Here is a 27795-nt window from a genome sequence, read left to right as displayed (position 1 = left end):
GCCTTGTTCCAAAGAACCTTCACAGGAAGTATTATGTGTTCGCATGATTGATACGCACGCATTGTTCGAGTGTTTCATTCGTGAAGGTTTCTTGTATTTTAGTTAGCATCGTTATGTGATCCCTTTTCCTCGGCATGACATATTGTATGTTGAGCACGTTTCTCTCATGGATGAGCACGAATGTATGCGGATTGTCCATGGAAAGTTGAAAGGTTTGTATGTACGGAAGTCACATTCCATGTCTCTTCCTTGGCATGACACAGTTTCCGCAAGATCACATGACAGTATGAGGACCAAGCATGGGCATTTCCATTGTGATTTGTCACAGTTGATTGATTTTGATCAAACAAAAAAGATTCAACCTCATTGTTTGCATGTGTTTGATGAACGGGTTGTCACTCCGTCTCTATGTTCATCTATATTGCATACACAGTCTTTAGAGAAGACAAGATTTTTTTCCTTCACTTTACATGGAATAGGTATGTTCATGGTTTTGTGTTGGAGATGTTTTCAGGAATTTTCAGCCATGGAGATTGTTGAAGACGAAGGAAGCAGGACTCTCAACGAAGTTGAAGCATCAAAGGAGCCACATAAGACTTTGAGTCGCTTTCGGCGCAGCCCAAAGAAGCAAGCATTGCAGACCTTTATGAGGTTCAAGTACCGCACGACCCACACATCACAGTGGGCCGGCGAAGAATCCCTTCCAGGATTCCGGATGCTGTTGGCGATCCCCTCGACGCCATACAGTTCGGTATCAGTACCTCACTTTGAAAAGGAGGGGATGTCACGTGACACATCCCAATCCTATGTGTCTGTGGACAAGCTACACCACAACAGGGTTCAGTCTGTCCAGTCAGTTTAGATTAGCAGTGATCTGGCACTTTTGTGAGTCTATTCGTAGACCGTGCATGCCCAGTCACTTATCATAGATGCATATCCTCCGGTTGCACACATCATGATCATCAGTATTCCCTTTTGAATCCAATAGATTCAGTCAGGGGAATTTTCCAGTGCATTTAGCCTATTTTCCCTATTTTTGGTTATTTTCACTTATTATTTTTAAGTGACTTTCCAACAGAAGTAGGTAGGGCAATTTTGCTAAGTTAATATATAAGCAAACTCAAGTTAGCAGTAATTGGCAAAAAGAGGCAGCAGGAGCTTCTCGCTCAACAGGCAACTTCTCAGCAGTACCCCCCACCTCAGCACCCCCTAGCGTTTTTCAAGCATTACCATCGCCATACCTCTCACCCTTCTTGGCGTTTTTCCCAGAATCAGCCCCATGGCCATCCATGTCCCCACTTGCCTGGCGTTTCCACCCTTTACTGGCAGCAGCACCAAGCTTTTGCTAATGCTAGCTTCCCTTGCAGTTCTTGAGCGATTCAGCCTCAAAACGCAGCAAGACATCAGCCCCTTCAGCGTTTTTGCAGCGTTTTTCCAGCAGGTACAAATCAGCCTAAAAACGCAGCCTTATGGTGCAAGCACATCAGCGTTTTCACCTTCAGCAGGAACCCGACAAAGCCCTCATTTTCAGCCCTTAAGACAACAGTAAAATAGTCCATTTCAGCCTCGAAACAGTCCACGAAATTCAGCCAATAAAAGATCACAGATTTCAGCTGAGTCGTCGTTGTCATCACCGTCGTCGTCATCGGCATAGTCCCATTGCATTAGTCCATTGCATATGCATTGTACACCTTTGTGCAATCAAAGTAACCACTCTCGCCGACGAGAGTGGGGCCTTCGGAGGAGGGTTTTACAACCTCTCGGGTGTCGTATCTCTTCTCTCTCCTTCTCTCAGTCTCATTCACTTGCACGCACAATATCCACTCACTTTGTTCGTGATCATAGCACTCTCCATAAGACAGAAAGCTCTCTCTTTCCCTAAGAACTAAAAGGAACCTTGAGCAATAAAGATCACTAATCTTGAGAAAATACAACATTCATTCCGCTGCACCTTACACTTTGTGTCGCTTTTGGCGCGGCCCAAAGAAACAAGCGTTGTAGACCTTTATGAAGTTCAACTACCACACGACCCACACATCAGAGTCGGTCGGCGAAGAGTCCCTTCCAGGATTCCGGATGCTATTGGCGATCTCGCTCGACGCCATACAGTTCGGTACCAGTACCTCACTTTGAAAAGGAGGGGATGTCACGTGACACATCTTACCCTATGTGTCCGTGGACAAGCTACAGCATGATCAAGGTTCAGTCAGTCCAGTCAGTCTAGATTAGAAGTGATCTGACACTTTTGTGAGTCTATTCGTAGACCGTGCATGCCCAGTCACTTAGTGTAGATGCATATCCTTTGGTTGCACACAACATGATCATAAGCATTCCCATCAGAATCAGTCAGGGGAATTTTTCAGTGATTTTAGCCTATTTTCCCTATTTTTGACATTTTTCACTTATTAATTTAAGTGACTTTCCAACAAAAGTAGGTAGGGCAATTTTGCTAAGAAAATATATAAGCAAACCCAAGTTAGCACTAAATGGCAGAAGAGGCAGCAGGAGCTCCACGTTCAACAGGCAACTTCTGAGTAGACACCCCCAAGAGACCTAGCGTTTTGCAAATCCAGCATCACCTAGCGTTTTTCCCCATCAGATCAGCCTCGTCTACTGCAGACAACAAGAGCCCCAGCGTTTTTACAAGAGATCAGCAGATCAGCCTAGCGTTTTGCATTTTGCAGAACCACGACATCAGCAGGACCAAAATTCAGCCCAGTGTTTTTGGTTGTAGATCAGTCCCGGCGTTTTGCACGTTTACCGCGACGGAGAGTCAAGGAACATTAGCGTTTTCAGTTTCCAGCAGTTAGTACCCGCAAATCAAGTCCCGAACCTCGCAGATCTCACCTTCTCGCAGCAGTTCCTCGCCGCACGGTCAATTTCCGCAAGGTTTACAGTTTCAGCCCGGAAAACACAGATTTTAGCATCTGCATTTTCAGCGCGTCATCGTTGCATCGTCGTCATCGCCGTCTCATCGACATAGAGTCAGAATTCAGCAGATAGAAGATTAGCAGATTTCAGCCCATAGCGTTTTTGGACAGCAGTAGAAAGATTGCAGATTTCAGCCCTTAGGTCGACTTCGTCATCACCGTCGTCATCGTCGACATAGCCTAGACTTGCATCAGTCTCATGCATCACCATTGTACCACTTTGTGCAATCATAAGTAGACCACTCTCGCCGACGAGAGTGGGGCCTTCGGAGGAGGGTTTTACAACGTCTGTGGTGTCGTATGTCTCTTCTCTCTCTATCTCTCAGTCTTATACAGTTGCACGCACATTTAATAAATGGAGCGAATTATGAGAAGAAAAGAACTATAGACCATCAATCCGGTGAGGGCGCTTCGAAGAAGCGACCCCGATTCCGGCATAAGTCCAAATCACCGCCGAGATCTTCTCAGGAGAAGAAGAAAGCTAGAAATGCTTCAGTTGCTGATGCAGTGAAGAAGGGGGCTTGCTTCGGATGTGGCCAGACGGGTCACCAAATCAAGGATTGCCCCAAGAAGAAGAAGACACAAAAACCTCAAGGTCGCCCTTTGGTTTAGATCCACGAGTTCTCAGGTAACTCTGATGTCATTCAAGTTGAAATCCATCATTTAGCGCACAGTTCATGCACTAATTGTACTTTTAGCACCAAAGTGTTTGGTAAGCACGATCTACTCCGTTTTCCCGAGAAGATCAATGGTCACGACGTGACCGGACTCCTTGATGATGGAAGTTCACACAATTTTGTGGATGCAAAATTTGTGCAGAAACTGAGCTTGTGGACGTGGGACAGTGACCATGAGTATAGCGTGAAGATGGCTCGTGGCGTGGATACGGATGTATGGAATCGGATGGTTCCAGACTTGTCGCTTGAGTTGGTTGATTACAAAGAGAACCTGGATTTCCACATCATGCGCCTGGACAGAGCAGATGTTATTTTAGGGATTCCATGGTTTTATGATAAACAAGACTCATTGTATATAGACTATGTATATCACTCTCTTGTTTTTGTTAAGCAGAACATGCCTCATGTATCTGTGTCGCTTTGTAATCAGACGTCTATAAATAATGGTTTTGCAATACCAGTTATTACTGCTTTGAAAATGTATAAAGAAATAAAGTCTTCTGATGTTGACTTTTATCAATGTGTACCATCTGCTTGGTTTGATTCATTAGTGCTTGGTACTTCTGCCATTGAATTTTCTGTTGAACTTGGGGATTCCGACGAATCCAACCTTATCCGAGAAATCATGACTGATTTCGAGGATGTTTTTTCTGATGATCTACCTCCTGGCTTGCCGCCTTCGAAAGGAGTAGATCATGGCATTGAGTTGGTGGCTGGTAGCTAACCCTTCTCAAAGCAACCCTATCGGTTTAGTAATTTCGAAGAGGACGAGATTCAGCGGCAGCTGAAAGATTATCTCGACAGGGGTTTTGTTCGACCAAGTCCCCGTGGGGAGCGCCAGTGTTACTTTCTCGGAAGAAGGATAACACTATGCGCTTCTGTGTGGATTACAAGGGGTTGAATAAGCTCACAAACAAGAACAAGTATCCGCTTCCACGCATGGACGATCTGATAGATCGGCTCCATGGAGCGTTGTATTTTACGAAGATAGACCTGCGATCAAGCTATCATTAGATACGGATCAAACTCCTAAGACAGACTTTCATACGCGTTATGGTCACTACGAGTTTTTGGTCTTGCCTTTTGGTTTGACCAATGCTCCGGCTACGTTTCAGTAGATGATGAATGATCTGCTGTGACCATTTTTAGGCAACTTCGTTGTTGTATTTCTTGATGATATCTTGATCTACAGCCGAAGTTTGCCTGAGCACCTAGCGCATATACGTGCTGTTCTCGAAGTACTGAGAACTGAGAAGCTTTACGCTAAGGCTTCTAAGTGTGAATACTTTAGGAAAGAGCTTATGTACTTGGGTCATATCATTACTCGCGATGGAATTCGCGTTGACCCTGAAAAGTTGGATAAATTGCGAAATTGGACCATTTTGAAGAATGTATGCCAAGTAAAGTCCTTTTTAGGCTTTACTGGTTTCTTTCGCAAGTTTATCAAGGATTACTCTAAAGTTGCTGCTCCGCTTACGCAACTTTTAAAAGGAGGGGTGAAAGGGCCAAAGACTTCGGGTCCTCATCGTAAAGGTAATCCCCCTGTTGTCTGGAATGAGCGTCTCGACGAGAGCTTTCGGACACTAAAGCACTTGGTGACTACTGCGCCAATATTGCACATTGTGGATCCTAGCAAACCGTTTGTGGTTGAAAAGAATGCTAGTGATTATGCTATTGGTGCGGCATTATACCAGGATGGACGTCCTGTTGCGTTTGAAAGTAAGAAGCTTTCTGACGTTGAAATGCGTTATCCAACGTACGAGAAGGAGCTTTATGCCATAGTCCACGCCCTGAGGAAATGGCGGCACTACTTGTATGGCTCTACGTTTGTTGCATGGACAGATCATCACTCCTTGCGCTATATCTGTGATCAGGGTGATCTCAGAGGCCGGAAGGCTAGATGGGTTGAGCTTATGCAAGAGTTTGACGTTGAGATCCGTTATAGAAAAGGATCCAGCAATCGAGTTGCCGATGCGCTCAACAGGATTCCTGAGGTCAATGCCTTGTCTATGGCTGAAATCTCGACGGATTTCTATCTCTCTCTCTGAGGGCTATGTCGTTCTGATGGCCATTTTGGCAAGATATGGAAGGAGGTCGAAGCGGGGCATGACTCGCATACAAGCTTGGGTAATCCGGAGACCCAAGTGAGTCATGCTGGAGAGACAAGACACCTACAATATCCCATTAGAGGTGGATTATTGTTCAGAAATGGTAAAGTTTGCGTGCCGGAAATCGATGAGGTTCGACAAAGGATTTTGTGCGAATGCCACAATGTTCCTAGCACTGGGCACCCAGGCATCCAGAGAACTTTGGCTTTGGTCAAACGATATTTCTATTGGCCAAGAATGCGCTCTTACATAGAGGGCTATGTGAAGAGATGCGCTCAGTGTCAGGTCAATAAGGCAGAGCGCCTTAGGAAAGCTGGCGTGCTACATCCATTGGAAATCCTAGATGCCAAGTGGCAGAGTATTTCCGTGGATTTCATCATTGGTTTGCCAAATACTAGTCGGGGCAATGACGCTATTTGGGTTGTGGTCGATAGACTCACAAAAATGGCGAAGTTTATACCAACGAAGTCGACAATAAAAAGCCATGAGTTGGCTGTTTTATTTGTTGATCAGCTTTATAAGCTATATGGTTTGCTAGAGGATATCGTCAGTGATCGCGATACTAAGTTCACTGGCCGATTTTGGCGAGATGTGTTCGCTCATCTTTAGACAAAGTTGAGTATGTCGTCTTCTGACCATCCTGAGTCCGACGGACAAACTGAGAGGATGAATCAGACGTTAGAGGGCATGTTGATGGCTCTCATAGGCAGTCTTATTGGGAAAGGTATCTTCCACAATTAGAGTTTGCCTATAATAGTAGCAAGCATTCTGCTACTGGATTTAGCCCGTTCATGCTGATGTATGTATTCGAGCCTAAATCCCCGATTGCTATTGGCTTAGAGAAAGTCAAGGAACGCCAAGCTCGTGATTTCCTGTATGACATGCAGGAAATGCTCGAATTGGCTAAGGATAGTATAAGAACGGCTCGTGATCGAGTCACTACTTATGCTAATCAAAAGAGATCTCCAAGGACTCTAGATGTGGGACAATGGGTCTATCTGAAGATACCCAAGGATTCCAAGACTATGCGAATGGAAAAGCATTATGCGATAGTATAAGAACGGCTCGTGATCGAGTCACTACTTATGCTAATCAAAAGAGATCTCCAAGGACTCTAGATGTGGGACAATGGGTCTATCTGAAGATACCCAAGGATTCCAAGACTATGCGAATGGGAAAGCATTATAAGCTTTCAGCTAGATATTGTGGTCCGTTCTTGATCACAAAGAAAATTGGCCAAGTTGCCTACAAACTGGGTCTTCCTTCGGATGTTAGTGTACATCCAGTGTTTCATGTCAGCCGCCTTAAAGTGAAATTGGGCGAAGCCGACGTTGTTGTGCCTATCGAGGAAAATGTATGGCAAGATATGCAAACTGAGTATATTCCTTGAGAACCAGAAGCAGTTTTAGATCATCGTACCCGTCATTCACGTCGAAAGGCTTATGACGAGTACTTAATTAAATGGAAAGGTCAATCTGAAAGGTTTGCTACTTGGGAACCTGTTAGAGCTTTGAAGGCTCAGTATCCCCACTTCATTGATGAGGACATCATCAATGGTAAGTATGTTATGTCCTGCTCACAGGAGAGAGGATCTAGCCCAGATGTCGTCGGGATGGGCATCCAGTGTCCAGGCGGACGTAGTGTGAACACGGCCAGTGTGACCGGCCATTATTATAAAAGGGAGGCCAAGGCCTCATTTGCAGTTATCGACCCCCATTGGCAGAGTGCCAGTGGTTCCCGCGAGGCTAGGAGTGCGCGAGGTCACCTCAAGGAGGTGAGGCCGGGTGGTATGGGACGCTCAATCTTACAGGTGCACGCCTACGTCCTCGGACGGTGGCCCCAGCATGGGGGAGCTGCCGGATGGTGGCTATGGTGGGGTGGTTCGTTCGACGCGTGTCTGTAGGCGGTCCGTGTAGCTGGGAGATCCTCTCCTTGTTCGTTTCACTTCTTCTCCCAAGCATGACACACAAGATTTGTAGGATGAATTGCATGATGAATTGCTTGATATTGATGAGCATGATGATTTGAATGATAATGATAAGCATGATGATTTGGATGACAATGACAAGCAAAATGATTTGCATGATCAAGATGTGATTTCTCACGAGCATAATGATTTGAATGAAGATGATGTGATTGTTCACAAGGATAATGTGTTAGTTGATGCTTTTGCTAGTGGTGCTAACCTCATTGCAGATTCGATTAATCACGAAGAACCGATCTTGGCTCTCGAATCGAGGTCCATAGAACCCCCATAGGAAGATTCGATCAAACACGAAGAACCGATCTTGGTTCTCGAGCCTAGATCCAAAGAACCCTCACAGGTATTATGTGTTCGAATGATTAGTCAACACGCATTGTTCGAGTGCTTCATTCGTGATCGTTTCTTGTATTTTAGTCAGCGTCTTTATGTAATCCCTTTTCCTAGGCATGACATATTGTACGTTGAGCACGTTTCACTCATGAATGAGCACAAATGTATGCGGATTGTTCATGAAAAGCTGAAAAGTATGCATTCAAGGAAGTCACATTCCATGTCTCTTCCTTGGCATGACACAGTGGTAGAAAGAGCACAAAAAGGATTGAGCATCAAGCATCTGCATTTCCATTATGTTTTGCCATAGTTGATTGATTTCGATCAGAAAGACAAGATTCGATCTCATTGTTTGTGTGTGTGTGTGGTGAACGGTTTGGCACTCCGTCTATTTGTTCATCTACATTGCATGCACAGTCTTTAGCAAAGACAAGATTTTTTCCAGTCACTTTACATGGAATAGGTATGTTCATGTTTTTGTGGTGGAAATGGTTTTAGAAATTTTCAGCCATGGAGATTCTTGAAGAAGGAAGAAGCATGACTCTAGACGAAGTCGAAGCATTGAAGGAGCCACAAAAGACTTTGGGTCGCTTTCGGCGCGGCCCAAAGAAGCAAGCGTTGCAGACCTTAATGAAGTTCAAGTATTGCACGACCCACACATCCGAGTGGGCTGGTGAAGAGTCCTTTCGAGGATTCCGGATGTTATTGGCGATCTCCCTCGATGCCGTACAGTTTGGTACCAGTACCTCACTTTGAAAAGGAGGGGATGTCACGTGGCACATCCAACCCTATGTGTCCGTGGACAAGCTACAACATGACCAGGGTTCAATTTAGTCAAGTCAGTCTAGAATAGGAAGTGATCTGACACTTTTGTGAGTCTGTTCGCAGACCGTGCATGTCCAAACACCTAGATTAGATGCATATCCTCTGGTTGCACACAGCATGATCATCAACATTCCCATCAGAATTCATCAAAATCCATTAGGGGAATTTTCCAGTGCATTAAACCTATTTTCCCTATTTTTGACATTTTTCACTTATTATTTTTAAGTGACTTTTGTTGGAAAGTAGGTAGGGCAATTTTGCTAAGATAATATATAAGCAAACCAGAGTTAGCACTTTCTGGTAGAAGAGGCAGTAGGAGCACCTTGCTCAACAGGCAACTTCTCAGCAAGACCAACCCGCACGACAACTCTAGCGTTTTCAGCATTGCAGAAGGCCTAGTGTTTTTGCATCAGATCAACCAACGTTTTTGCATTTGCAGATTCACGGTGACAGTAGACAGCAGATCAGCCCTAGCCTTAGCAGATTCCCCCACAACAACAGATCAGCCCTAGCGTTAGCAGGATTCAGCCCTAGCGTTTTTGGAGTAGCAGGCGACCTAGCGTTTTGCAGTTCCTTCGCGACGGAATCCACAGTAGCACCAGCGTTTTCAGTTTTCAGCAATCAGTATCCGCATAACAAGTCCCAAACCTCACAAATCTCACCTTCCGACAGCAGATTCTCGCCGCACGGTCAGATTCATCAAAGTTTGCAGATTCAGCCCGGAAAACGCAGATTTCAGCATCTTCGCTTTCAGCACGTCGTCGTTGCATCGTCGTCGTCATCGACATAGAGTCAGAATTCACCAGATAAAGATTTGCAGATTTCAGCCATTAGCATTTTCAGATTTCAGCCCGTCTCATCGTCGTCCTCATCGTCGGCAAGTCGAAGCATTGTAGAGATTTGTGCAATCATAAGTAGACCGCTCTCGCCATAGAGAGTGGGGCCTTCGGAGGAGGGTTTGATAACATTTCTGGTGTCGTATTCTCTTCTCTCTCTATCTCTCAGTCTCATGCACCTTCATTCACAATGTCCATTCACTTTGTTTGTGTCCATTGCACTCTCTCATCAAGAATGGAAGGCTCTCCCTTTCATAAGTAAAAGGAACCTTGAGCACAGTTCGGAGCACTCATCTTGAGCAAAGTTCAAACATTCATTCTACTACACCTTACACCGGAGGAGCCACACTTTATCCCCTTCTTTGTATTTTGGATGCTGCATGCGATGGAGATCTCCACTTTCCTTATACTTGGATTGAGCTTCTTTGATATGAATTGTAAGTTCTTTGTAAATTGCAGATAATTGTTGTGTAAGATGAATAGCAACTGGATTCTTGACTTGATGGTGTCTGTGGATATCCTGTTTGGGATGTTGACCATAATTAGCAAAGAATGGAGTGTGACGGGTGGAGGCATGAAAACTGTTGGTATAGGAGAATTCTGCTAGCGGTAAGAGCTTGACCCAACTATCCTGGTGATAATTGATAGTGGATACTGTTCCAAAAGTTGATTTACTCTCTCTGTTTGTGCATTACTTTGTGGGTGATTGGCTGAGGAGAGGTTGATTTGTACTTCGAGTAGCTTGAATAAGCTTTTCCAAAAGCTAGAGATGAATTGTGGGCTTCAATCAGAAACTATGATCCGGTAATCCGTGATAACCATAGATATGTTGTAGAAAGAGTTTGGCCGTACCTTCGCCGGTGATGGTTTTAGTGGTTGGAATTAAGTGTGCCATTTTTGTAAACCGATCCACGACTACTAAAATGGAGTCAAATCCTTGTGACAAGGGTAGCTCTACAATGAAATCCATGGAGATGGATGACCATGGTTTGCTTGGAATGGGCAAGGGATGGAGTAACCCATGAGGACGATGATGAGGGGCCTTTGATCTATTGCAAGTGTCACAAGTGCCTACATACTCCTTGACAAGCTTCCACATTTGAGGCCACCAAAAGTCACGGGAGAGAAGCTCAATTGTCTTATTAACCCCAAAATGTCCTTTTGATGGAAGATCATGCCGTTGCTGAAGTACCTCCAAGCGTGTTAGTCCTGGCACCCTTATAGTAAATTAGTCCATCAATTTCTTGAAAGTCCTCATTAACCTCTTGTCCTTCTAGTTGTTGTCTAATATTATGAGCAAGTGGATCTTTGGCAATTTGCGTCTTCACCTTAGAAAGAAAAGTAGAATCTTCAAGAGCTTGGCTCATGGTGGCGTTTAGCTTAAGCTGCTCAGGTTTCAAAATCACTGACTCTTGTTGATCAAATGCTGCGTCGCCTTCTCTAGGTGCAAGGTAGGATCTTCTTGATAAGGCATCTGGCTTACCTTGTTGACGGCCAGGTCTATAAGAGATAAGAAAATCAAACCTTGATAGGATACCACTCCACCTGGCTTGGCGACGATTCATGATGTAGGATGCCATGAAGCGTTCCAAATTCTTGTGATGTGTATAGACAGTGATCTTATGAGGAGCTCCTTCAAGTAGGTGACGCCAAGTGTCGAAGGAGTTGATGATTGCTAAGAGCTCTTTGTCATGGATTTCATAATTGATTTCTACAGCTGAGAACTTGCGGGAATGAAAAGCCATTGGATGTACTCGACCATCCTCTCCTACTTGGGATAGAATAGCGTCAAGGGAAAAATCTGAAGCGTCTGTTTCTAGGATGAAAGGCTTTGTAGGATCTGCGCGAATTAGAATGGGTGCGGTCGTGAAAGCTTGCTTGAAAGTCTAAAATGCTTTTGCGGCCTCTGAGTCCGAGATAAACTTATTATGGCCCGTCAACCTTGTGAGTGTTGTAACCACCTTGGAGTATCCCTGTATAAAGATACGATAAAAATTTGCAAATCCGAGGAAACATTGAACATCTCTTACCGAGGTGGGTGTCTCCCAATCAAGGATGGTTTGAACCTTCTTTGGATCCATGGAGATTTCCTTTTTAGAAATTATCTAACCAAGAAATTCCACCTTAGATTGATGAAAAGAGCACTTCTCCAACTTTGCATATAACCCTGAAGCACGAAGCTTTTCAAGCACTAATCGTACATGGTGCTCATGCTCTTCTTGATCCTTGGAAAATATCAAGATATCATCCAAATATATTACCACAAAATAATCCTAATACTCCCAAAAGATATTGTTCATTACATGTTGAAAAACAGCTGGGGCATTTGTGAGGCCAAACGGCATGACGGTATATTCAAAGTGGCAATACCTTGTGCGAAAGGCTATCTTCCATTCATCACCTTCTTTAATTCTGACTAGGTTGTAAGCACCACGAAGGTCTATTTTTGTAAATATTCTTTCCTTGCCAAGGCGCTCAAGAAGCTCTGGGATCAAGGGAAGGGGATAGCGATTCTTGACGGTGATCTTGTTCATGCCCCTAAAATCCACGCACATCCAGAGGGTTCCGTCCTTCTCTTTTACAAAGAGTATTGGAGCTCCTGCTGGGGAGTTTGAATGCCGTATGAACCCCTTAGCAAGATTCTCATCAATATTTTTTCGTAATTCTACCAATTCATCTTGAGATAGCTTGTATATTGGGCCAAAAGGGGGTTGGGTTTGGGTCTGCATTCTTCTTCTCAAAAACATCATTGTAATCTTGATATTGACGTGGCAATGCCTCCATGATTTTTGTTGTCAACGTGTCGCTTGGTGTTGCAAATATTAGGAAAGTTGGGTACTTTTTGGCTGCACGTATGAAGACCTTGGCTCCAAGTATATAGGCCCATTATGCCTTCCCTTCTTCTTTTGGACTTTTCGTGGTTCAATTCTCCGAGCCCTCCAATCGATGTCAGGATTATGTAATTCAAGCCACGATAGCCCAATAACAATTGGATTGCTTGGCCTTTGTATAATATTGAACGCTATTCTTGAAACATGCTATTTCAATGTTACTTCTATGGGGCGAGTTTCATACCTGACATCCCCTGAAGCGAGGGGACGACCATCAATGACTTCTACAGTTGCTGGATTAGACTTCTCTACAAGTGGTATGCCTTGTTCTTTTGCAAATTCTTTGTCCATGAAGCACGCCGTTGCGCCTGAATCTAGTAATGCTTCAAAATCCATGTGCCTACCCGGCATATGAATCTTGACTGGTAGCATAAAACTTGAAGTGGAATCACCGGGAAGAAAGAGACCTTTTTTTGCTTGTCTTTTGTCCAACCGGTCGGTCTCTATTGGGGTTGGACGTCCATGTTTTCCGAACACGTTGAGGCCATTGCACCATGAACCTTCATCCTTCTCTTCCTTGGACACTGTTGAACTATGTGCCCCTGCTCTCCGCAGTACATACATAAGCCATTAATGCGCCGCCTTTGCTTCTCCTGGGCTGAGAGAGGTTGAAACCGTGCTGAATCAATTTGCATGGGCTCAATGCTTGATTCATGGCCCTGTTGAGGTGTGTAGCTATTATGTGTCACTTCTGTTTGGGGTCGCAATGGTGCCCCAAGACGCCTCTCTTGTCTTCTCTCAAATAGTCGATTATCACATTCTATTGCTTGAGAGATGAACTCGCTTAGTGTGTAAACCTTTGCTATAGTCGATAAAAGATCTTTTATGTCATCCTTTAATCCCCACCGAAATTGGCTAATGAAATATTCCTCATGCCAAGTCAGATCACAAGTGAGATGTTGAAATTCGGATGCATAGACGAATGCAGGTCTTGATCCTTGGCGGAGATTTCTGAGTTTGGTTTCAGCAACCCTTTCTCTATCAGTATCCCCAAAGGATGCAGAGAACTCTCGCACAAAAGCTTCAAAGTCATGAAGGAAGGGGATTCTTTTTCAAGTAAGGGAGCAAACCAAGAGAGAGCCGTACCCGAGAGGAGGGTCCCAATAAGGCCTACTTGAGAGGCATCATTTGGATAACGCTCTCGTAGCATTCGAATGAAGAGACGCACTTGTTGGAGAAAACCTCTAAACTTTGATCTAGTTCCATCAAATTTTTCAGGCATGTTGACATTCGGCTCCTTCTTATGTTGTTGAGAATAGCTGATCTTGCAGCTTGTGCTCGTCTCTTGAAGCTCTTGAATTTGACGTTGAAGATCTCGCAACGCCGGTCCCAAGATTAGGGGTTTCCCTGCTTGAAGTTGAGCGTTCCTCTCGCGAAGTTCTTGTAACTGAGCTTGGATGCTTTGCAATGCGTTGATGACACCTTCCATCGTCGGCTCGAATCTTCTAGATCCTTCTAGATTCTTCTAGAGCCTTCTAGTGATGATGTAGGCGATGACACAGGCGATGATGCAGGCAACGACTGACTCTCAAGCATCCATGATAGGAATTGGGTAGGGTAAATTCACTAAGCAAGTACATAAAGAAACCTTGCGCTAGCACTTTCTGGCAGAAGAGGCCGCAAGAACTCGGTTTAACAGGCACCTTCTCAGGAGGTCCCCAGCAGGCCTAGCGTTTTTGCATCAGAAGCAAGGACCTAGCGTTTTCATTATATTTTTTTCCCCATGCCTTCATTTTATGTCAAGCTTGTGATCATTGCACTCTCTCTCTAAAGAAACTGAAGGCTCTCCCTTCCGTAAGTAAAAGGAACCCTTGAGCACAGTTCGGAGCACTCATCTCGAGCAATATCAACATTCACTTCCGCTGCACCTTACATGATCTTAGTTGAATTCAAGAACTATCCGGAATTGGATGCGAAGTGGATGGAGGAGGAGGACTCGGTAGATACTCCTTGGATACTGGAACTTTACCTTGAGGCTTTCGATCTAGCTTTGACTATTCCGAAAGATCCTGGAGATCAACAGGGTTGAATCTGGTGCAGACGGGACGGCAGAAGAGGGAGTTACTTTGCTCTTTTGTCACAGGTTACCCAGATGGAATGAAGTCGTTGATTTCCCTTTGGATTTCAGGGACAGTGACGTGTGGATAGTATTCTGCTGTATGACTTTATGAAAGAAGTACTTCGAACTGAAAATTCTCGAAATGAATCTGATATATATGTGCTCTCTCATGTGAGTAGTGTTTGACTGCATGTTTGAAAGACAAAATGACGAAAACATTTCGGTCTTGTGTTTTCGAAGAGATGGAATGGACATGATAGTAACAAGATTTAGTCAATCGAAATATGTGTAAAGATCTTGGATAGATCTAGATGTGATTGCTAAATACGTTGCCGATTGATCATGATCCAATATCTCAATGGAAGTCGTGGTTTGAATGTTGAGTGACTGTCGTCTTTGTGCAAGTGCTGGATATGTGTTGTCGAGTGCGTCAGTGGTTAGAGTCGGTGTCTACTGAACTGGTTTTTGGCTTATGTTTGATTTTGCAAGTGTAATCAAGGGCGATTATAATTCTTTAAAGAGGGGGGTATGTCACAAAGTGATGACCACCCAGGCGGAACTAGTGGAGGGTGACAAATAAAATGTATAAGTTGTTCCAAATTATGGGGTCCCGTTTGATGGGACCTAGGGGACATAAAGGAATTGAAAGGAAGTCAAAAATCCCCAGCGCGTTGCGTATTGAGTTGGCTGATGTGGCAAGTTGTACGACGTTCCGTAAATCACACTGATTGCAGACTACTGACTTGGTAGGCTGTACGAAAATTTGCAATTTACGACGCAGATCAAGGCTAGCCAGCGCTTGTGCTGTTTTCTTTTGGAACTTGAAGCTTTTCATGTATTGCTTTTAGGCTTGAGAGCCTATATAAGAATTGCCAGGGCCTCTCTTTCTCAGATTGACTTGGGAGCACTAAGTAGGGGCGCCAGACTTTGGGGCCAATACCTCTGGGCACAGAACTACGCCGGCCCGTGTTATCTCTTTAAGTTGTGAATAAATTTATTAAGTGGTTTTTAAGTTTCTCTCTCTCTCTCTCTCTCTCTCTTTTGTGTGTCGTGCGAGATTCCCGACTTGGGGTCCAAGTCTGCTACACATAGTCTTAAATGAGAGAGAGAGAGAGAGAGAGAGAGAGAGAGAGAGAGAGAGAGAGAGAGAGAGAGAGAGAGAGAGAGAGAGAGAGAGAGAGAGAGAGATTTTAACGTCTTTTTGAGGCCGAAGTGGGCCTATGAGACAAATTAAATATACGTGTGTGCACTGCATGTCCTCCGTCTATTGGAAAAGAAAAGACGAAACAATCCAAACTGGTACAAGCTAAAGTAAAGATAAAAGCCGTGGTGTGTGATGGGATCTATGGGGGTGGAATGGAGCTCTATTACTAGGGATATGTGCATGTCTATATTCTTAGGGTAGTACAACCATGTAGATGCATCAGGCTAGTTAGCTCCATACTGTGCTAATAGGGGGGTGTAAAATATGGTACATGGGGGGACCGGGAGCTACTCGGATGAACGTAGCTGGGTGAGCCATCATCATGGTTTGTCTCTCCCTAGCAACTCGACAAGCTCGGCTTGGCTCGGATCTCCTCAATCCGGTAACGTGCGGGCGTCGTCTGGCCCGGCTCATCTCAGCCTACTAGAGAGTCACTCCCCTCGGGGTGGATCTGGGAGTTGGGGGGGGGGGGGGGGATTTGTGGTCCTCCGGAAAAAATTTGTAAGCTGTGACTGTCTCCCCCCCGCTTTTGTCTTTGTAGGTGGTTGCAGAAGTGTATCTCTGTCCCTTTGCATCCCTAGCAAGTGGCGTTCCAGCTGTCTTTGATCTCGAGAGTGCATGATTTTGCGAAGGGTAGGCTGCCCTTTGAAAAGTAACTAGTGTCACAAGACGGGCACCACATGCCAATAGAAAAGAACAGATTGAACAAACTTTTAGCACTTCAATAACAACTGAACTGAAAGAGAGACACGGAGTGGCGGAATTCCACCCCAGAGAGTATTGGCCCCAAACCTTGGTGCCCCTTTCGGTATTTCTTTATATTTCATCAACACAGTACAAGCCGGTACTCCAGACTTTGCACCTTCTCTAGGAAGCATGCCAGAGAATGAGCCCTAACCTCATATTTAAAGGCCCTTTGCCTGAAAAGCAGTTTACATGAAAAGCCTTCAAACTCAAAAGCTTTTGGTCCAAAAGCAAAGCCAAGACGCTGCCAGCGTAAATCACGAAAATCCGTACAGCCTGCCACGTCATCAGCCAACACAAAACGCGGAAATCTATACAACCTGCCACGTCATCATGTCAGCGCAATTTTTGAAAATTTGCCACGTTATTAGTTTTTGTGTGTGTGCGGGTCCTGCTTTATTTTAATCCTTTATGTCACTTGGGGCCCCATCGGACGGGGTCCCCATAAGTTGGTAGGACTTCTTCTTCTGTTGCTTGTTCTTCTTAGGGTTTAGGCCCCTCAGCCGGCATCTTCAAGTTGGCTCCATTCGTCAGGGCTTTGACACGTCAGCAGTTTGTTACACTAGTATCTGCCTCGAATATCATCATATGCTCTGCATCTGCAAACAAAGTGCTCCTCACTCTTTGTCTCCTCTGTGCATACTCGACATATTATCTCCTCCTTGGGAATGCCATGAGCTCGCCCCACCTCTATCTCTAGTCTGTGTGATGATACTCTGAGCTGACCAATCGCCACTCGTGAGCTCTGTGGCATGTAGATGTCCATATAGCATGGTCGGTCTCTCGGTCCGCGCCCACTGGCTATCTGTCAATCTGGGTGCCCACACTACTGCTGCGTACATCAGGGCTGGGGTGATAATGTATCAAATAGCCAGCCCTTCCTGCGGGGCTCCTGAAAGTGAGCCCGATGACATTTGTGCTCTTAACATGGCCAAAGCAGCATATTCTCGGGTGAGTCTGTCAGTGGCGGCCTATGCTATGGAAAAGGGTCCCTGTTTGCTAGTGAAGGTGACTTCTAGATAGACGCAGGAGGTGACCACCTCAACTCGGCTTCCTGCTGCTATAAATGTGGTTGCGCGCCAGACTAATCTGGAGGTGTGGAAGATCATGACCTTGGCCTTCCCAAGGTTCATTGTCGGTCCTCTTTGTGTACATAACTCATCAAGGCGCTCAAATGGCTCTGTAAACCCTCTAGTGACTCTGAAATCAAAACAATGTCATCAGCATATAGCATAATGTGGACTGGAGTACCTGCTATGTCAGCTTCTGCCCCTCCCGCTTGTAAGGTGTAATCGGAGATCTCGTTGATGTAGAATCCAAAGAAGGTCTGGGAGAGGGGGCATTCTTGCTTAACACCAATGGTGCTAGCAATAGACTTTGACACGCCGCTTGGATAACGAACTCTCCCGGTCACTCTCTCATAGAGAGCATAGATGGCCCATATCATCTCTGATGGTATCCCCAGAATTTGAAGCCGTCGAAAAAGCCTCTCTCGTGGGATTGTATCAAACGCTTTGCGGAAATCCAAAAGCAACAATAAAGCTTCTTCTTCTGCACCTTTGCCCCATCAATGAGGCAACACAGAATGAAGATGTGGTTGATGGTGGAGAAGGTCCGCCTGAACCTTGCCTGGCCGGGAGCCCGTAGGCCCTCAGTTTCTCCATATGAACTAAGATCAACCTTAAGCACTACCCCATATAGTTTGGCCATTGTATGGCCAATCATGATAGTCTTGTAATTCTTTGGGTCGAAGGTGTCCCCAGACTTGTGTGGATTGACACAATGGTGTGCCGAGTCCACTCCTCTAGGAAGCCCTCTCCTATAGCCCGATTGCATACATGTGCAATCAACGGTGCTATAGTAGCGGTTGCGTAATTGAGGTGCTCACTCTGTAATCCTCTATGATCGGAAGACTGATGGTGCTGTAGATTGTGGATGGCCTTCTTGACCATCTCCGCTTTGAAGAAAGAAGAGCTTGTGGGTCGAGGCCCATGTGGTTGTGGAATGAGAGGCTGGTTTGGTACCTCGTAGAGTTTCTCTGCGTAATTTTGCCATATCTATGGATCCTCAATAGGGGTCAGCGATCGCGGCTCTCTAAGGGTGTGCCATGCTGTGGCACTGTCCATGCTCATAAATAAGAGGTATAACGTTGGCTCCTGTGCCTCCTCAAAGGCTCACCGCTTTCGGCGTGTGAGTATCTTCATCTTGCATCTCGCCTCTCGATCAGGCATCTCCCCAAGGGTCCACTGCGCACGCAACCGGCGGTAAAGGTCTCTGCATTCATCATCATACCAATTGTTCTGTGGCATAGTCCCTGGGGGGGAGTGTGGCTTGTGTGGGTGGTGTGAGGGAAAGAGCTAATGGACGATGTTTGAAGGACGAATGTGATGTGGGAGGTGAGCACGTGTAGTGGTGTAGAGGGGTGGAGTAAAAGAAGTCCCTTCTTGACTTCTACAGAGTACAGGGGGGCTAGCTCATGTGAAGTGAATCATGGTGTGTGGGGGGCGTGTCGTGGATGTAGAGGGTGTGGCGTCTCCGATGAGGGAGAGTGCAAGTTAGGTGTTATCAGCTCTAATGGGTATGGGGGGGATGGTGAAAGAGCTAAGTAGGTGGGTGGCCTTTGTGGACCCCATGATGTAATCCATGGTACCCCCCCCCCCCCCCCTCCCCGGCTGTAGCCTGTAACTCCATGTGGTATGCATGTCAGCCCTCTTGAAGTGGGCCACTGGGCCATCCCGTTATTTGACAGTGCTGAAAGCCTAATCTGAGCAAATGGTGGTCGTACTTTGTGATGCGGGCCGTGTCTGCTGAATCTCTCATGGTAGCCTCCTCTTGTGTGGCGTGTGGGTCCTCCATGTCGTATGCCTCACACTGGTCACAACGTGTCCTAGCATTGAAGTCTCCCATAAGGAAAACTTCCCCCAATGTAGAGTACTCCATAATCTCATTCGACAAGCATGTGTATGGGGATGGTCTCTCCTCCCTATGCCTCTATGTCTCTGTAGTAGCAAATTGGGACCCTGAAGGGGGGTAGTAGTAGAGGGTGATATAGATGATCGTGTCCCGGATAGCTCAAAGCGAATCCAAAGGTAGCGGGCTTGCGGGTCCCGTGCAACAATCTATATTCTGCTCTGAAGTCCCTGTCTGAAGAGTATAACGACCCCTCTCGACCCTCGTGCAGTGTGCTGACGGTTACATCCTCGATGTGAAAACTCCCACTGAAAGCCATGAATCCTTGGTAAATTCCGCTCTGGGCTCTCATGTGTCTCTGTCAGGAAAATGAGGTCTCATCCTCTCATCACCTACTCAAGTCTCTCTGGATGTGTCCATAGATCTCCGTTGCAGTTCCAAACCGCAATGTGGATCTCCTCATGTGTCTCATAAGCTGCAAGTCCCTATGCGATGATCTTGCCATTAATGATGACCCTTCCATCTCAGTAAACCGCCTTCTTCCCTTCTTTGCAAGCTTTTTTGACTCTGGGCATGCATGCGCGGTGGTGGTCTTGTTTCATCTTCGTGAGGTCGTCGTCAAGGTAGATAGGAGGATCCTTTAGCCCTCTCAAGATGGCCCTCTATTGAATGAATGAAGTTCGAGACTCCTCAGAGGTGGAGGAGAAGGTTTCTTTTTTGTAGGTCTTTGCCGGCTCTCTAAGCCTTGGAGAAGGGTAGTTCCTCTTCTTCCTTGTACAGGAGTTTCATGCATAGGGATTTCCCATCATTCTCGTGTGTGGATCCCTCCTCTTCTTTGATGCCCGTCACTCATACATTGAGGCGGCGGGCTTGTCGCATTTTCTCTTCCTCAATGGTTGTGTGTATAATGAGCGCTTCATCTTTTTGGGCTTCCGCTCTCGCCTCTTTTTTGATATTCTTCTTGACTACTTCAACCCATCCTTCCTTGGTGGCCTCCAATTTGTCTTCGATGCTTGCCGTGAGAGCCTTGTCCTCCTTGAGGGCTTTCTTGACTTCCGCTTTGATCTCTCCTCCTACAAGAGTGAGGGATGCGATAGAGGCACGAAGGAGTTCGATTTGCTCCTTTATATCTTCCTTTTCTTTCTTTCATTCCTCCTCCTCCTCTCTTTCCTTCTCCCACTTCTCTCTCCTTCTTCCATGCTTCCTTCTCTTTGGCGAGGCTCTCCGTTTCTTTCTCGAGCTTCACGAGCCGGTTGATGATGGTGGTGATGGAGGTGTCGACCATCTTTGTGCTATCTTTAATCTTGTCATCTAGCTTGCTCATCTTCTTCCCAACTTCCTCCTTCGTCTTGACCATCTTTCTCGTGTTCTTTCCTCGTTTTCCCGATCGGCCCGGGGGGGTGATAGGGCAATGGGGGCAATGCGGATGGGAGGAAACTCAAGACTTCCCAGTTGTATGTGTGCGCGCGGTCCTATATGTGTATGTGTGTGGGTGTGGCACTGTGGATGTATGTCATAGTCACAGGGGACTCCCTTTTTCGGGCTTCCCGTCCCCACTTTTCCGTCCCCTTTTGCCGTCCCGCCCTCTTTTTTACACTAAAAATCCATGTGAGACCCGTCCCCCGTTCCCCTTCCCCCGTCCCGGAATGCGTCCCCTTGTGACTATGATGTATGTGCTGCTTGGGGGCAGCAAGGGTTTTTTTTGGGGGCAGGCAACAGCAGCAGCAACAGCTGTTGCATGTAGGGCGTCAGCAACAGTGTGCAGCATGGCAGACAGCACGTCAACAGGGCCAACAGCTAGGTGCGCAGCAGGTCTGGGCAGGCAGCGCACAGTAGGTCAAGGCAGCCAAGCAGTGCGCAGCAGAGAGAGAGAGAGAGAGAGAGAGAGAGAGAGAGAGAGAGAGAGAGAGAGAGAGAGAGAGAGAAATGAAATGTTATATTAACGTCTTCAAAAGGCCAAAGTGACCTATGAGACCAGAAAGTTACAATGTGGTGGATTTGATACAAAGTCAGAGTCAGAGTAACAAGATGACAAAAATGAAATGACAAATGTCACAATAAAATACTATGGAATCCTAAACTACTAGGTGTGAACTAAGCTACTAAGCTGGGATAGCTAGATCACAAGAGATCCAGCATCGGTCGCTGGCGGATCTCATCAATCTCCTCCATGGTCAGTAGTCTGACCAGGCGTCGTGCATGTCGAGCCAAAGTAATCCGAATCCTCTGATGCAGCCTCCGCCGATGCTGTGTAGTTCTCCGCAATCGTGGGCGTCTGGATCTCCCCAGCTCAGTCGCTCGGTCGATCAGTGTGCCTTTGGTGTGAGACGACGAGCTGTGCTGTGGTAGTAACTCCTCCGAGCGTCCAGGGGCAGCTCTAAAGAAATTTGTGATCTGTCTTTGAGACTGGCTAGCCTGTCCTCTCATCAGGCTCTCTCTGTGTCTACGTAGCTCGAGCAAAAACAAACCCAAGCATCTCTGATCCTCGTACTGCATGACTCTGGAGAATGGTCCAAAGCCCTCTCTGAACAAGCAATGGAAGTGGCCTCGTATCTCGTAGTAGACGGGGCAGTGCATGTGTAGTGCAACTCTGTCTCAGGCTCTAATTAACCTAGCGGCTGTTGAGGCTTACAATATAATTGCCGTTTTTTGCGAATAGACTACAGGGTAGCAAAAGCCTCAACAGAGAGAGAGAGAGAGAGAGAGAGAGAGAGAGAGAGAGAGAGAGAGAAGAAGAAGAAGAAGAGAGTTTGGGAAAGTAGTAGTATTCTACGAGTGGTGTATACATTTGTCTGGGAGCCCGTTCTAGAGAGAGAGACTAAAATATCAAAAAAACACAAGAGAACCCTAGAAGATAGCAAGAAACACTTGTGAAACCCTAAAAAACACAGAGAATCAATGATGAAACCATAAAAAACAGCAAAAAAAAATAATTTTGAAACCCTACAAAATAGCAAAAAGCAATGGAAAAACCCTAAAAAACAGCAAAAAACAGTTTCGAAACCCAAAAAAACAGCAAAAAATAGTGAAGAAACCCTAAAAATAGCAAAAAAGTGGTGCCAAAACCCAAAAAACAGTGAGAGAGAGATATGATGTGGGTAGAGAGAGAGAAGGGGGGGGGGGGGTGGCGGAGAGAGATAGTTTGAAAAGCCAAGCTTGAGATTGCTCTAATAAACTCTGTGAGAGAGAGAGAGAGAGAGGGGGGGGGGGGGGGGGGGGGGGGGGGGGGTGAGGGAGTGGGGTTTGATCAGCTCCCCATAACAACCATCGACCACAGACTGCCAGCAAGCAAGAGATCCCGGAGGGTAGTTCTTAGTATGCATAGCTATTGGAGGGCTGAAAACAGAGAAAAAGCACCACCATAAGATCTGCAAACAAGTGTTAAATCAGTCATCTAACCGATCGCGGCACATGGGACGATGGATGAATGCGCAGAGATGCCAAACAACCCTTTATCCTTCCACCACACACACACACACTCATGTGGTGACACCAACCCACCCTATAGAACAACATACGCAAGGAGAGGAAATGCCAAACAGTGTTCCTTTTAAGCGCCACAATGTTGGTGGACTTGGACAAATGAGTCAAAGATCATTGCATCAAAGCTTTTGAATGCATACGCTAGAAGAAGCATAAAATGCACTTGCAAAAGCAAATTTTTTCAGTGGAAGTGCATTAGTCATGGTTGACAGCAATCAATGAAAACACACACACACACACACACACACACACACACAAACATAGAAGACTATCGAATTAGGCTTATTCTATCATTGTTCCTATTCATCCGCTTCCTCTCTTGTTATCAATGTTTCCTATATGGTTTTTTATTGCCCCTTTATGGTTGTATTTATAGGTTCTTGAAATTCATAGGTCATGAAAAACGATAATTTTTCGTTTACACGTCTCTCTCTCTCTCTCTCTCTCTCATACCATGCACAACACACTCATACACACACTTGTAGGCACTGGATTTCCTTCATTGCCTTTTGTTAAGTTGTTTTCCTCTACAGGTGCATCATGATATGAAACTACCTATTTCGCAGTATTTCATATACACAGGACACAATTCTTACCTTACAGGTAACCAGCTTAGCAGCGACTGTAGTGAAAAGCCGATTGTTACAGCACTAAAACGAGGAGTCCGTGTTATTGAATTGGATTTGTGGCCTAATCCTTCAAAAGATAACATACTTGTTCTGCATGGAAGGTACAAAAATGTCTTGGAAAGTTTTGTCCAAATGCATAGTGGCAAAGAACAAAGTATTCTCACAAGTCTTTTCAACTATGTGTAGAACGCTAACAACTCCAGTGGATTTTGAGAAATGCATCGTTGCAATAAGGGACAACGCATTTGTTAGTAGTGAATTTCCTGTTGTAATCACTTTTGAAGATCATTTGCCAGCCACCTTACAAGCCAAAGCGGCAGAGGTACATTGGCTCTCACACATTTTTGTTTGATGCATGGTTTTATACACAACTTTATGATTTGTACTTCTTGGGTGTTCGTCAAGTTTGGATTTAAGAGTAATGCTTTAATTGGCAACAGATAGTTCATAAGGTTTTGGGAGACACCCTATACTATCCTGATGCAAGTCAAGAGGGTTTTCCAGAATTTCCGTCACCAGAAGTACTGAAAAGGAGAATCATTATATCAACAAAGCCGCCTAAGGAATATCTGGCCTGTCAGAAGAGCGAGAGCCCCCAGGCCTTGAGTCTAGGTGCTGTTGAAGAGAGGAAAGAAATAGAACGGGAAGGGTCTTGGGGTGATGAGCTTCCTGAAATTTCTGAAGACTTTCCAAGCCCTGAAAAAGTAATAATCTTAGCAAATTGCTTTTCCTTTGCAGTGGGCCGAAAGCTTTTGTATGACATGTTATTCTTGTTTCTTCAGAGTTTGCCTGTCTCTGTTGAACCAGCACCTGAACTGGATTCTTCTGATGAGGAGAACAAGCCCCCAGAAAAGAGGGACGAGTCCAAGGTTGCACCTGAATATAAGCGAATAATTACCATTCGAGCAGGAAAACCTAAAGGTGATTCTCTGAAAGATGCTCTTGCTGGGGATGACGCTTATGCAAGAAGAGTGAGCCTGAGTGAGCCTCAGCTTTCAAAAGTGGTTAAATCTCATCCTCGTATTGTTGTAAGGTATTGGTTAACTTTCAGCTTCTCCCCCCCCCCCCCCCCCCCCCCCCCCCCCCCCCCCCACACACACACACACAAGACGGAGGTTTAAAAGAACCTTCGTCCTTGACTTCTTATAGTAAGCACAAGACTGATCTCGCTTGGCACACACCTACGCTTGGCCTAATAATCTGGAAATGTCGGCTTGCCCTAGCCCTAAGGTAATGCCCTCATAATAGCACACTAATCTGTTTAGTTTTTCTTCAATACTAACCAGTGGGATATACCCTGGGTTTGAACTAGACGCTTATGCAAGAAGAGAGCCTGAGTGAGCCTCAGCTTTCAAAAGTAGTTAAATCTCATCCTAGTATTGTTGTAAGGTATTTGTTGACTTTCAGCTTCTCTCTCTCTCTCTCTCTCTCTCTCTCTCTCTCTCTCTCTACACACACACACACACACACACACACACACACACACACGCACCCATGCACGCACGCGAACATATAGACCTATACATACATATATGTATATATACATCTATGTATGTTTATCTATCTATACATATAGATCCATATATGTATATGTATACACATATACATGCATATATGTATGTATATGTATATATACATACATACCTGTGGCCATGTCACTGGGCTCTTAATTGGGGTACAGAGTTTCAAATTTGCTTGACAGCTGAGAGCCACTGATGATTGCCCCCCCTCTCCCCTCTTTTTCCCTCCTCTTTCTCACTCTCATCTTCCTCTTTAGGCCATAGTGAAATTCTCACCCTTTTTTCTATTTCTAGTTTCACAAATAAAAATATACTCAGAGTATACCCAAAAGGGACGAGGATCGACTCTTCAAATTATAACCCACTCAAGGCTTGGGCACATGGAGCACAAATGGTGGCTTTCAATATGCAGGTCTCTCTAGATATCTCGATGTCAGATGACACTCGCTTCAGAAGTGCAGCTTCGCAGGTTCTCATGTTAGGCAGCTTGGTTGTTTTTGGTTGTGCTGCAGGGATATGGCAGACCACTATGGCTGGTACATGGTTTCTTCAGGGCCAATGGAGGCTGCGGTTATGTTAAGAAACCAGACTTCCTTGTGGATGGGAACTCAGAAGGACAACTAACAAGACAACCATCTTTTGATCCCACGAACCCTGGTCCAGTTAAGAAAACTTTGAAGGTGAGTATGGTATAGGAAATCCAACATATGCGGTTTATCTGCTCACACATCATGAGTCTATCAGTTGCTCTCTTTCCTACACAACTATCCTGTTTTACTTTTTGTACTGAGTAGTCATTGTTGGTTCCCTGAAAGGAAGTGCGACAGCTCAATGTTCTGTATCTCTGTTGGTTGTCGTAGTTTGTCTTTGCATTTTGTACTGGCAATGCGGTCATTGTTGCATCAGTTGAGAATGTAGCCTTTTTAACATCTGTTTTGATCCTGCGGGTCCCCATGTCTAGTGTGCACATGTTTCATAAATCAAAAGCTATACAACAGCAGCTACTTTAGGAACGTCCCTCTGGCTTTCTACACAGTTGTCCTCAGTTGTAGTGCTTCTTCATAACTGTCCAAGAGGTCTTGGTAGGGCTCTGATTTTTGCTCAGCTATTCATGGAGCGGCTGGAAGGGAATAATTTCTAATTAACTACCTTTGATTTACTTTTTGTACTAAAGGTGGTGCACTTGATGGTTACAATCTACTCTGGCAAGATAATCTTTTTTGTTTCCTCGACCTTTGGACGTTTGTCATGCACGGGTTCACTTACAGTGTCACCCACTTATGGTCGTAGTAGAGTAACATGGAAAGCTTTATGGATCTTTCACCTTGAAGATCTAGTGTGGAAGTCACTCCATTGACTTTATCTATTATTTTAGACGGGCTGGAATATATGTTGTTACTTTTCACAAATTGTTGCGATAGGTTTTAGGGTTAAAGCTTTACATCTATCATTGTGACTCTCCCCATAAAAAGTGGTCCATGCCAATCTCCTATTCTTATCAAGAATCCCCCTTGTGGACTGTCTCGAGATTGAGACCGGTAGATTCAGAGGGATACCAGCAGACAGCAGGATATGCCGATTATGCCAGAGAGAGCCAGAGACAGAGTTGCACTACATATGTCATTGCACAGTGTTCTATGAGATACGGGGGCGTTTCCACTGCTTATTCAGAGAGGGTTTTGGTCCTCTATCTAGGGTCATGAGTTATGAGGATCAGAGATGTCTTGGACTATATCTACTTGAGTTACACAGGTATAGAGACACTTTACTGGGGAGAGCTAGAGAGAGGCAGTCCCAGAGACACATTACAGATTTCTTTTCACTAGATATGGGACAGCCAGAGGAGCAGCCACCACTGCAGAGCTCGTCCCACACTCATTCGACCACTACTGGCACTCTCATCGACCGAGCATTGGAGCTACAGAGATACAGACGACCGCGACTGAGGAGAGGAGCTACACAGCATCGACGGAGACTACAACAGAAGATTCGAGCCATACTCTCTCGACATCCAGAGTGCAGATGAGGATGGATCCTCACCATTTCTTCCATCTTTGTTTCTCACACTGTTACATCCAGTTTACCGGGTACCTATTGTATCAGCTGCTACACCCACGTAGTTTTAGATTGTAGTAGTAGTAGTAGTATTTTGTTCCACTTCTAGTTCTTTTGTACCCAGACATGGTATTAGATTCACTATTTTGTAACTGATTGGTCTCATAGGTCATTTTGGCCTTTTGAAGACGTTAATATAACATTTCATTTCATTTCATTTCTCTCTCTCTCTAGAGTCAGAGAGCTGATTTTCTATTTCTCTCTCGTGAATTCTGCTAAACGCAAAATTGTTCTCTCTCTCTCTCTCTCTCTCTCTCTCTCTCTCTCTCTCTCTCTCTCTCTCTCTCTCTCTGGTTCCCTCAGCTATCCTTTATGGAGTGCAGATATGAGAACCCTCAGTAGACCATCATAGTGGTCAGCATGGACACACCGATGGGTGGTGAGACATGGGGAGGTGACTTATCTGCTGCCTTTCCTTTGGTGGTTGAGGCCCTTAGGAGATTAGTGGCATTCATACACAACTTATGGGAGCTCCCACGAGATCTTATGCTCGGCTGGCCCTAGAGTCCTCCTGACACTGGACAACACAAGGGGATACATCCTGTTGGTA

The 27795-nt window shown here is 45.3% G+C and overlaps 1 protein-coding gene across 2 annotated transcripts in view; it reads left to right on the top strand.

Moving 5' to 3' along the window:
- Positions 1 to 27795, top strand: part of LOC147453950 (phosphoinositide phospholipase C 2-like) — a 90952-nt gene that overhangs the window by 31089 nt on the left and 32068 nt on the right. The window contains exons 2-7 of one of the 2 annotated variants that reach the window (XM_086515995.1): positions 23515 to 23584; positions 23712 to 23932; positions 24051 to 24314; positions 24393 to 24643; positions 25425 to 25542; positions 25643 to 25810. In XM_086515995.1, coding sequence (XP_086372121.1) covers positions 23515 to 23584; positions 23712 to 23932; positions 24051 to 24314; positions 24393 to 24643; positions 25425 to 25542; positions 25643 to 25810 — 1092 coding nt within the window. Of the gene's footprint in view, positions 1 to 23514; positions 23933 to 24050; positions 24315 to 24392; positions 24644 to 25424; positions 25543 to 25642; positions 25811 to 27795 lie in introns of both variants that reach the window. The other variant, XM_086515994.1, reaches the window with a different exon arrangement.

The sequence above is a fragment of the Adiantum capillus-veneris genome, chromosome 7 (genome assembly GCF_014529385.1).
Source record: "Adiantum capillus-veneris isolate H3 chromosome 7, ASM1452938v2, whole genome shotgun sequence".
Lineage (NCBI taxonomy): Eukaryota > Viridiplantae > Streptophyta > Polypodiopsida > Polypodiales > Pteridaceae > Adiantum > Adiantum capillus-veneris.
The sequence above is the reverse complement of the archived record's forward strand: the minus strand, read 5'-3'. Positions and strand labels throughout refer to the sequence as shown.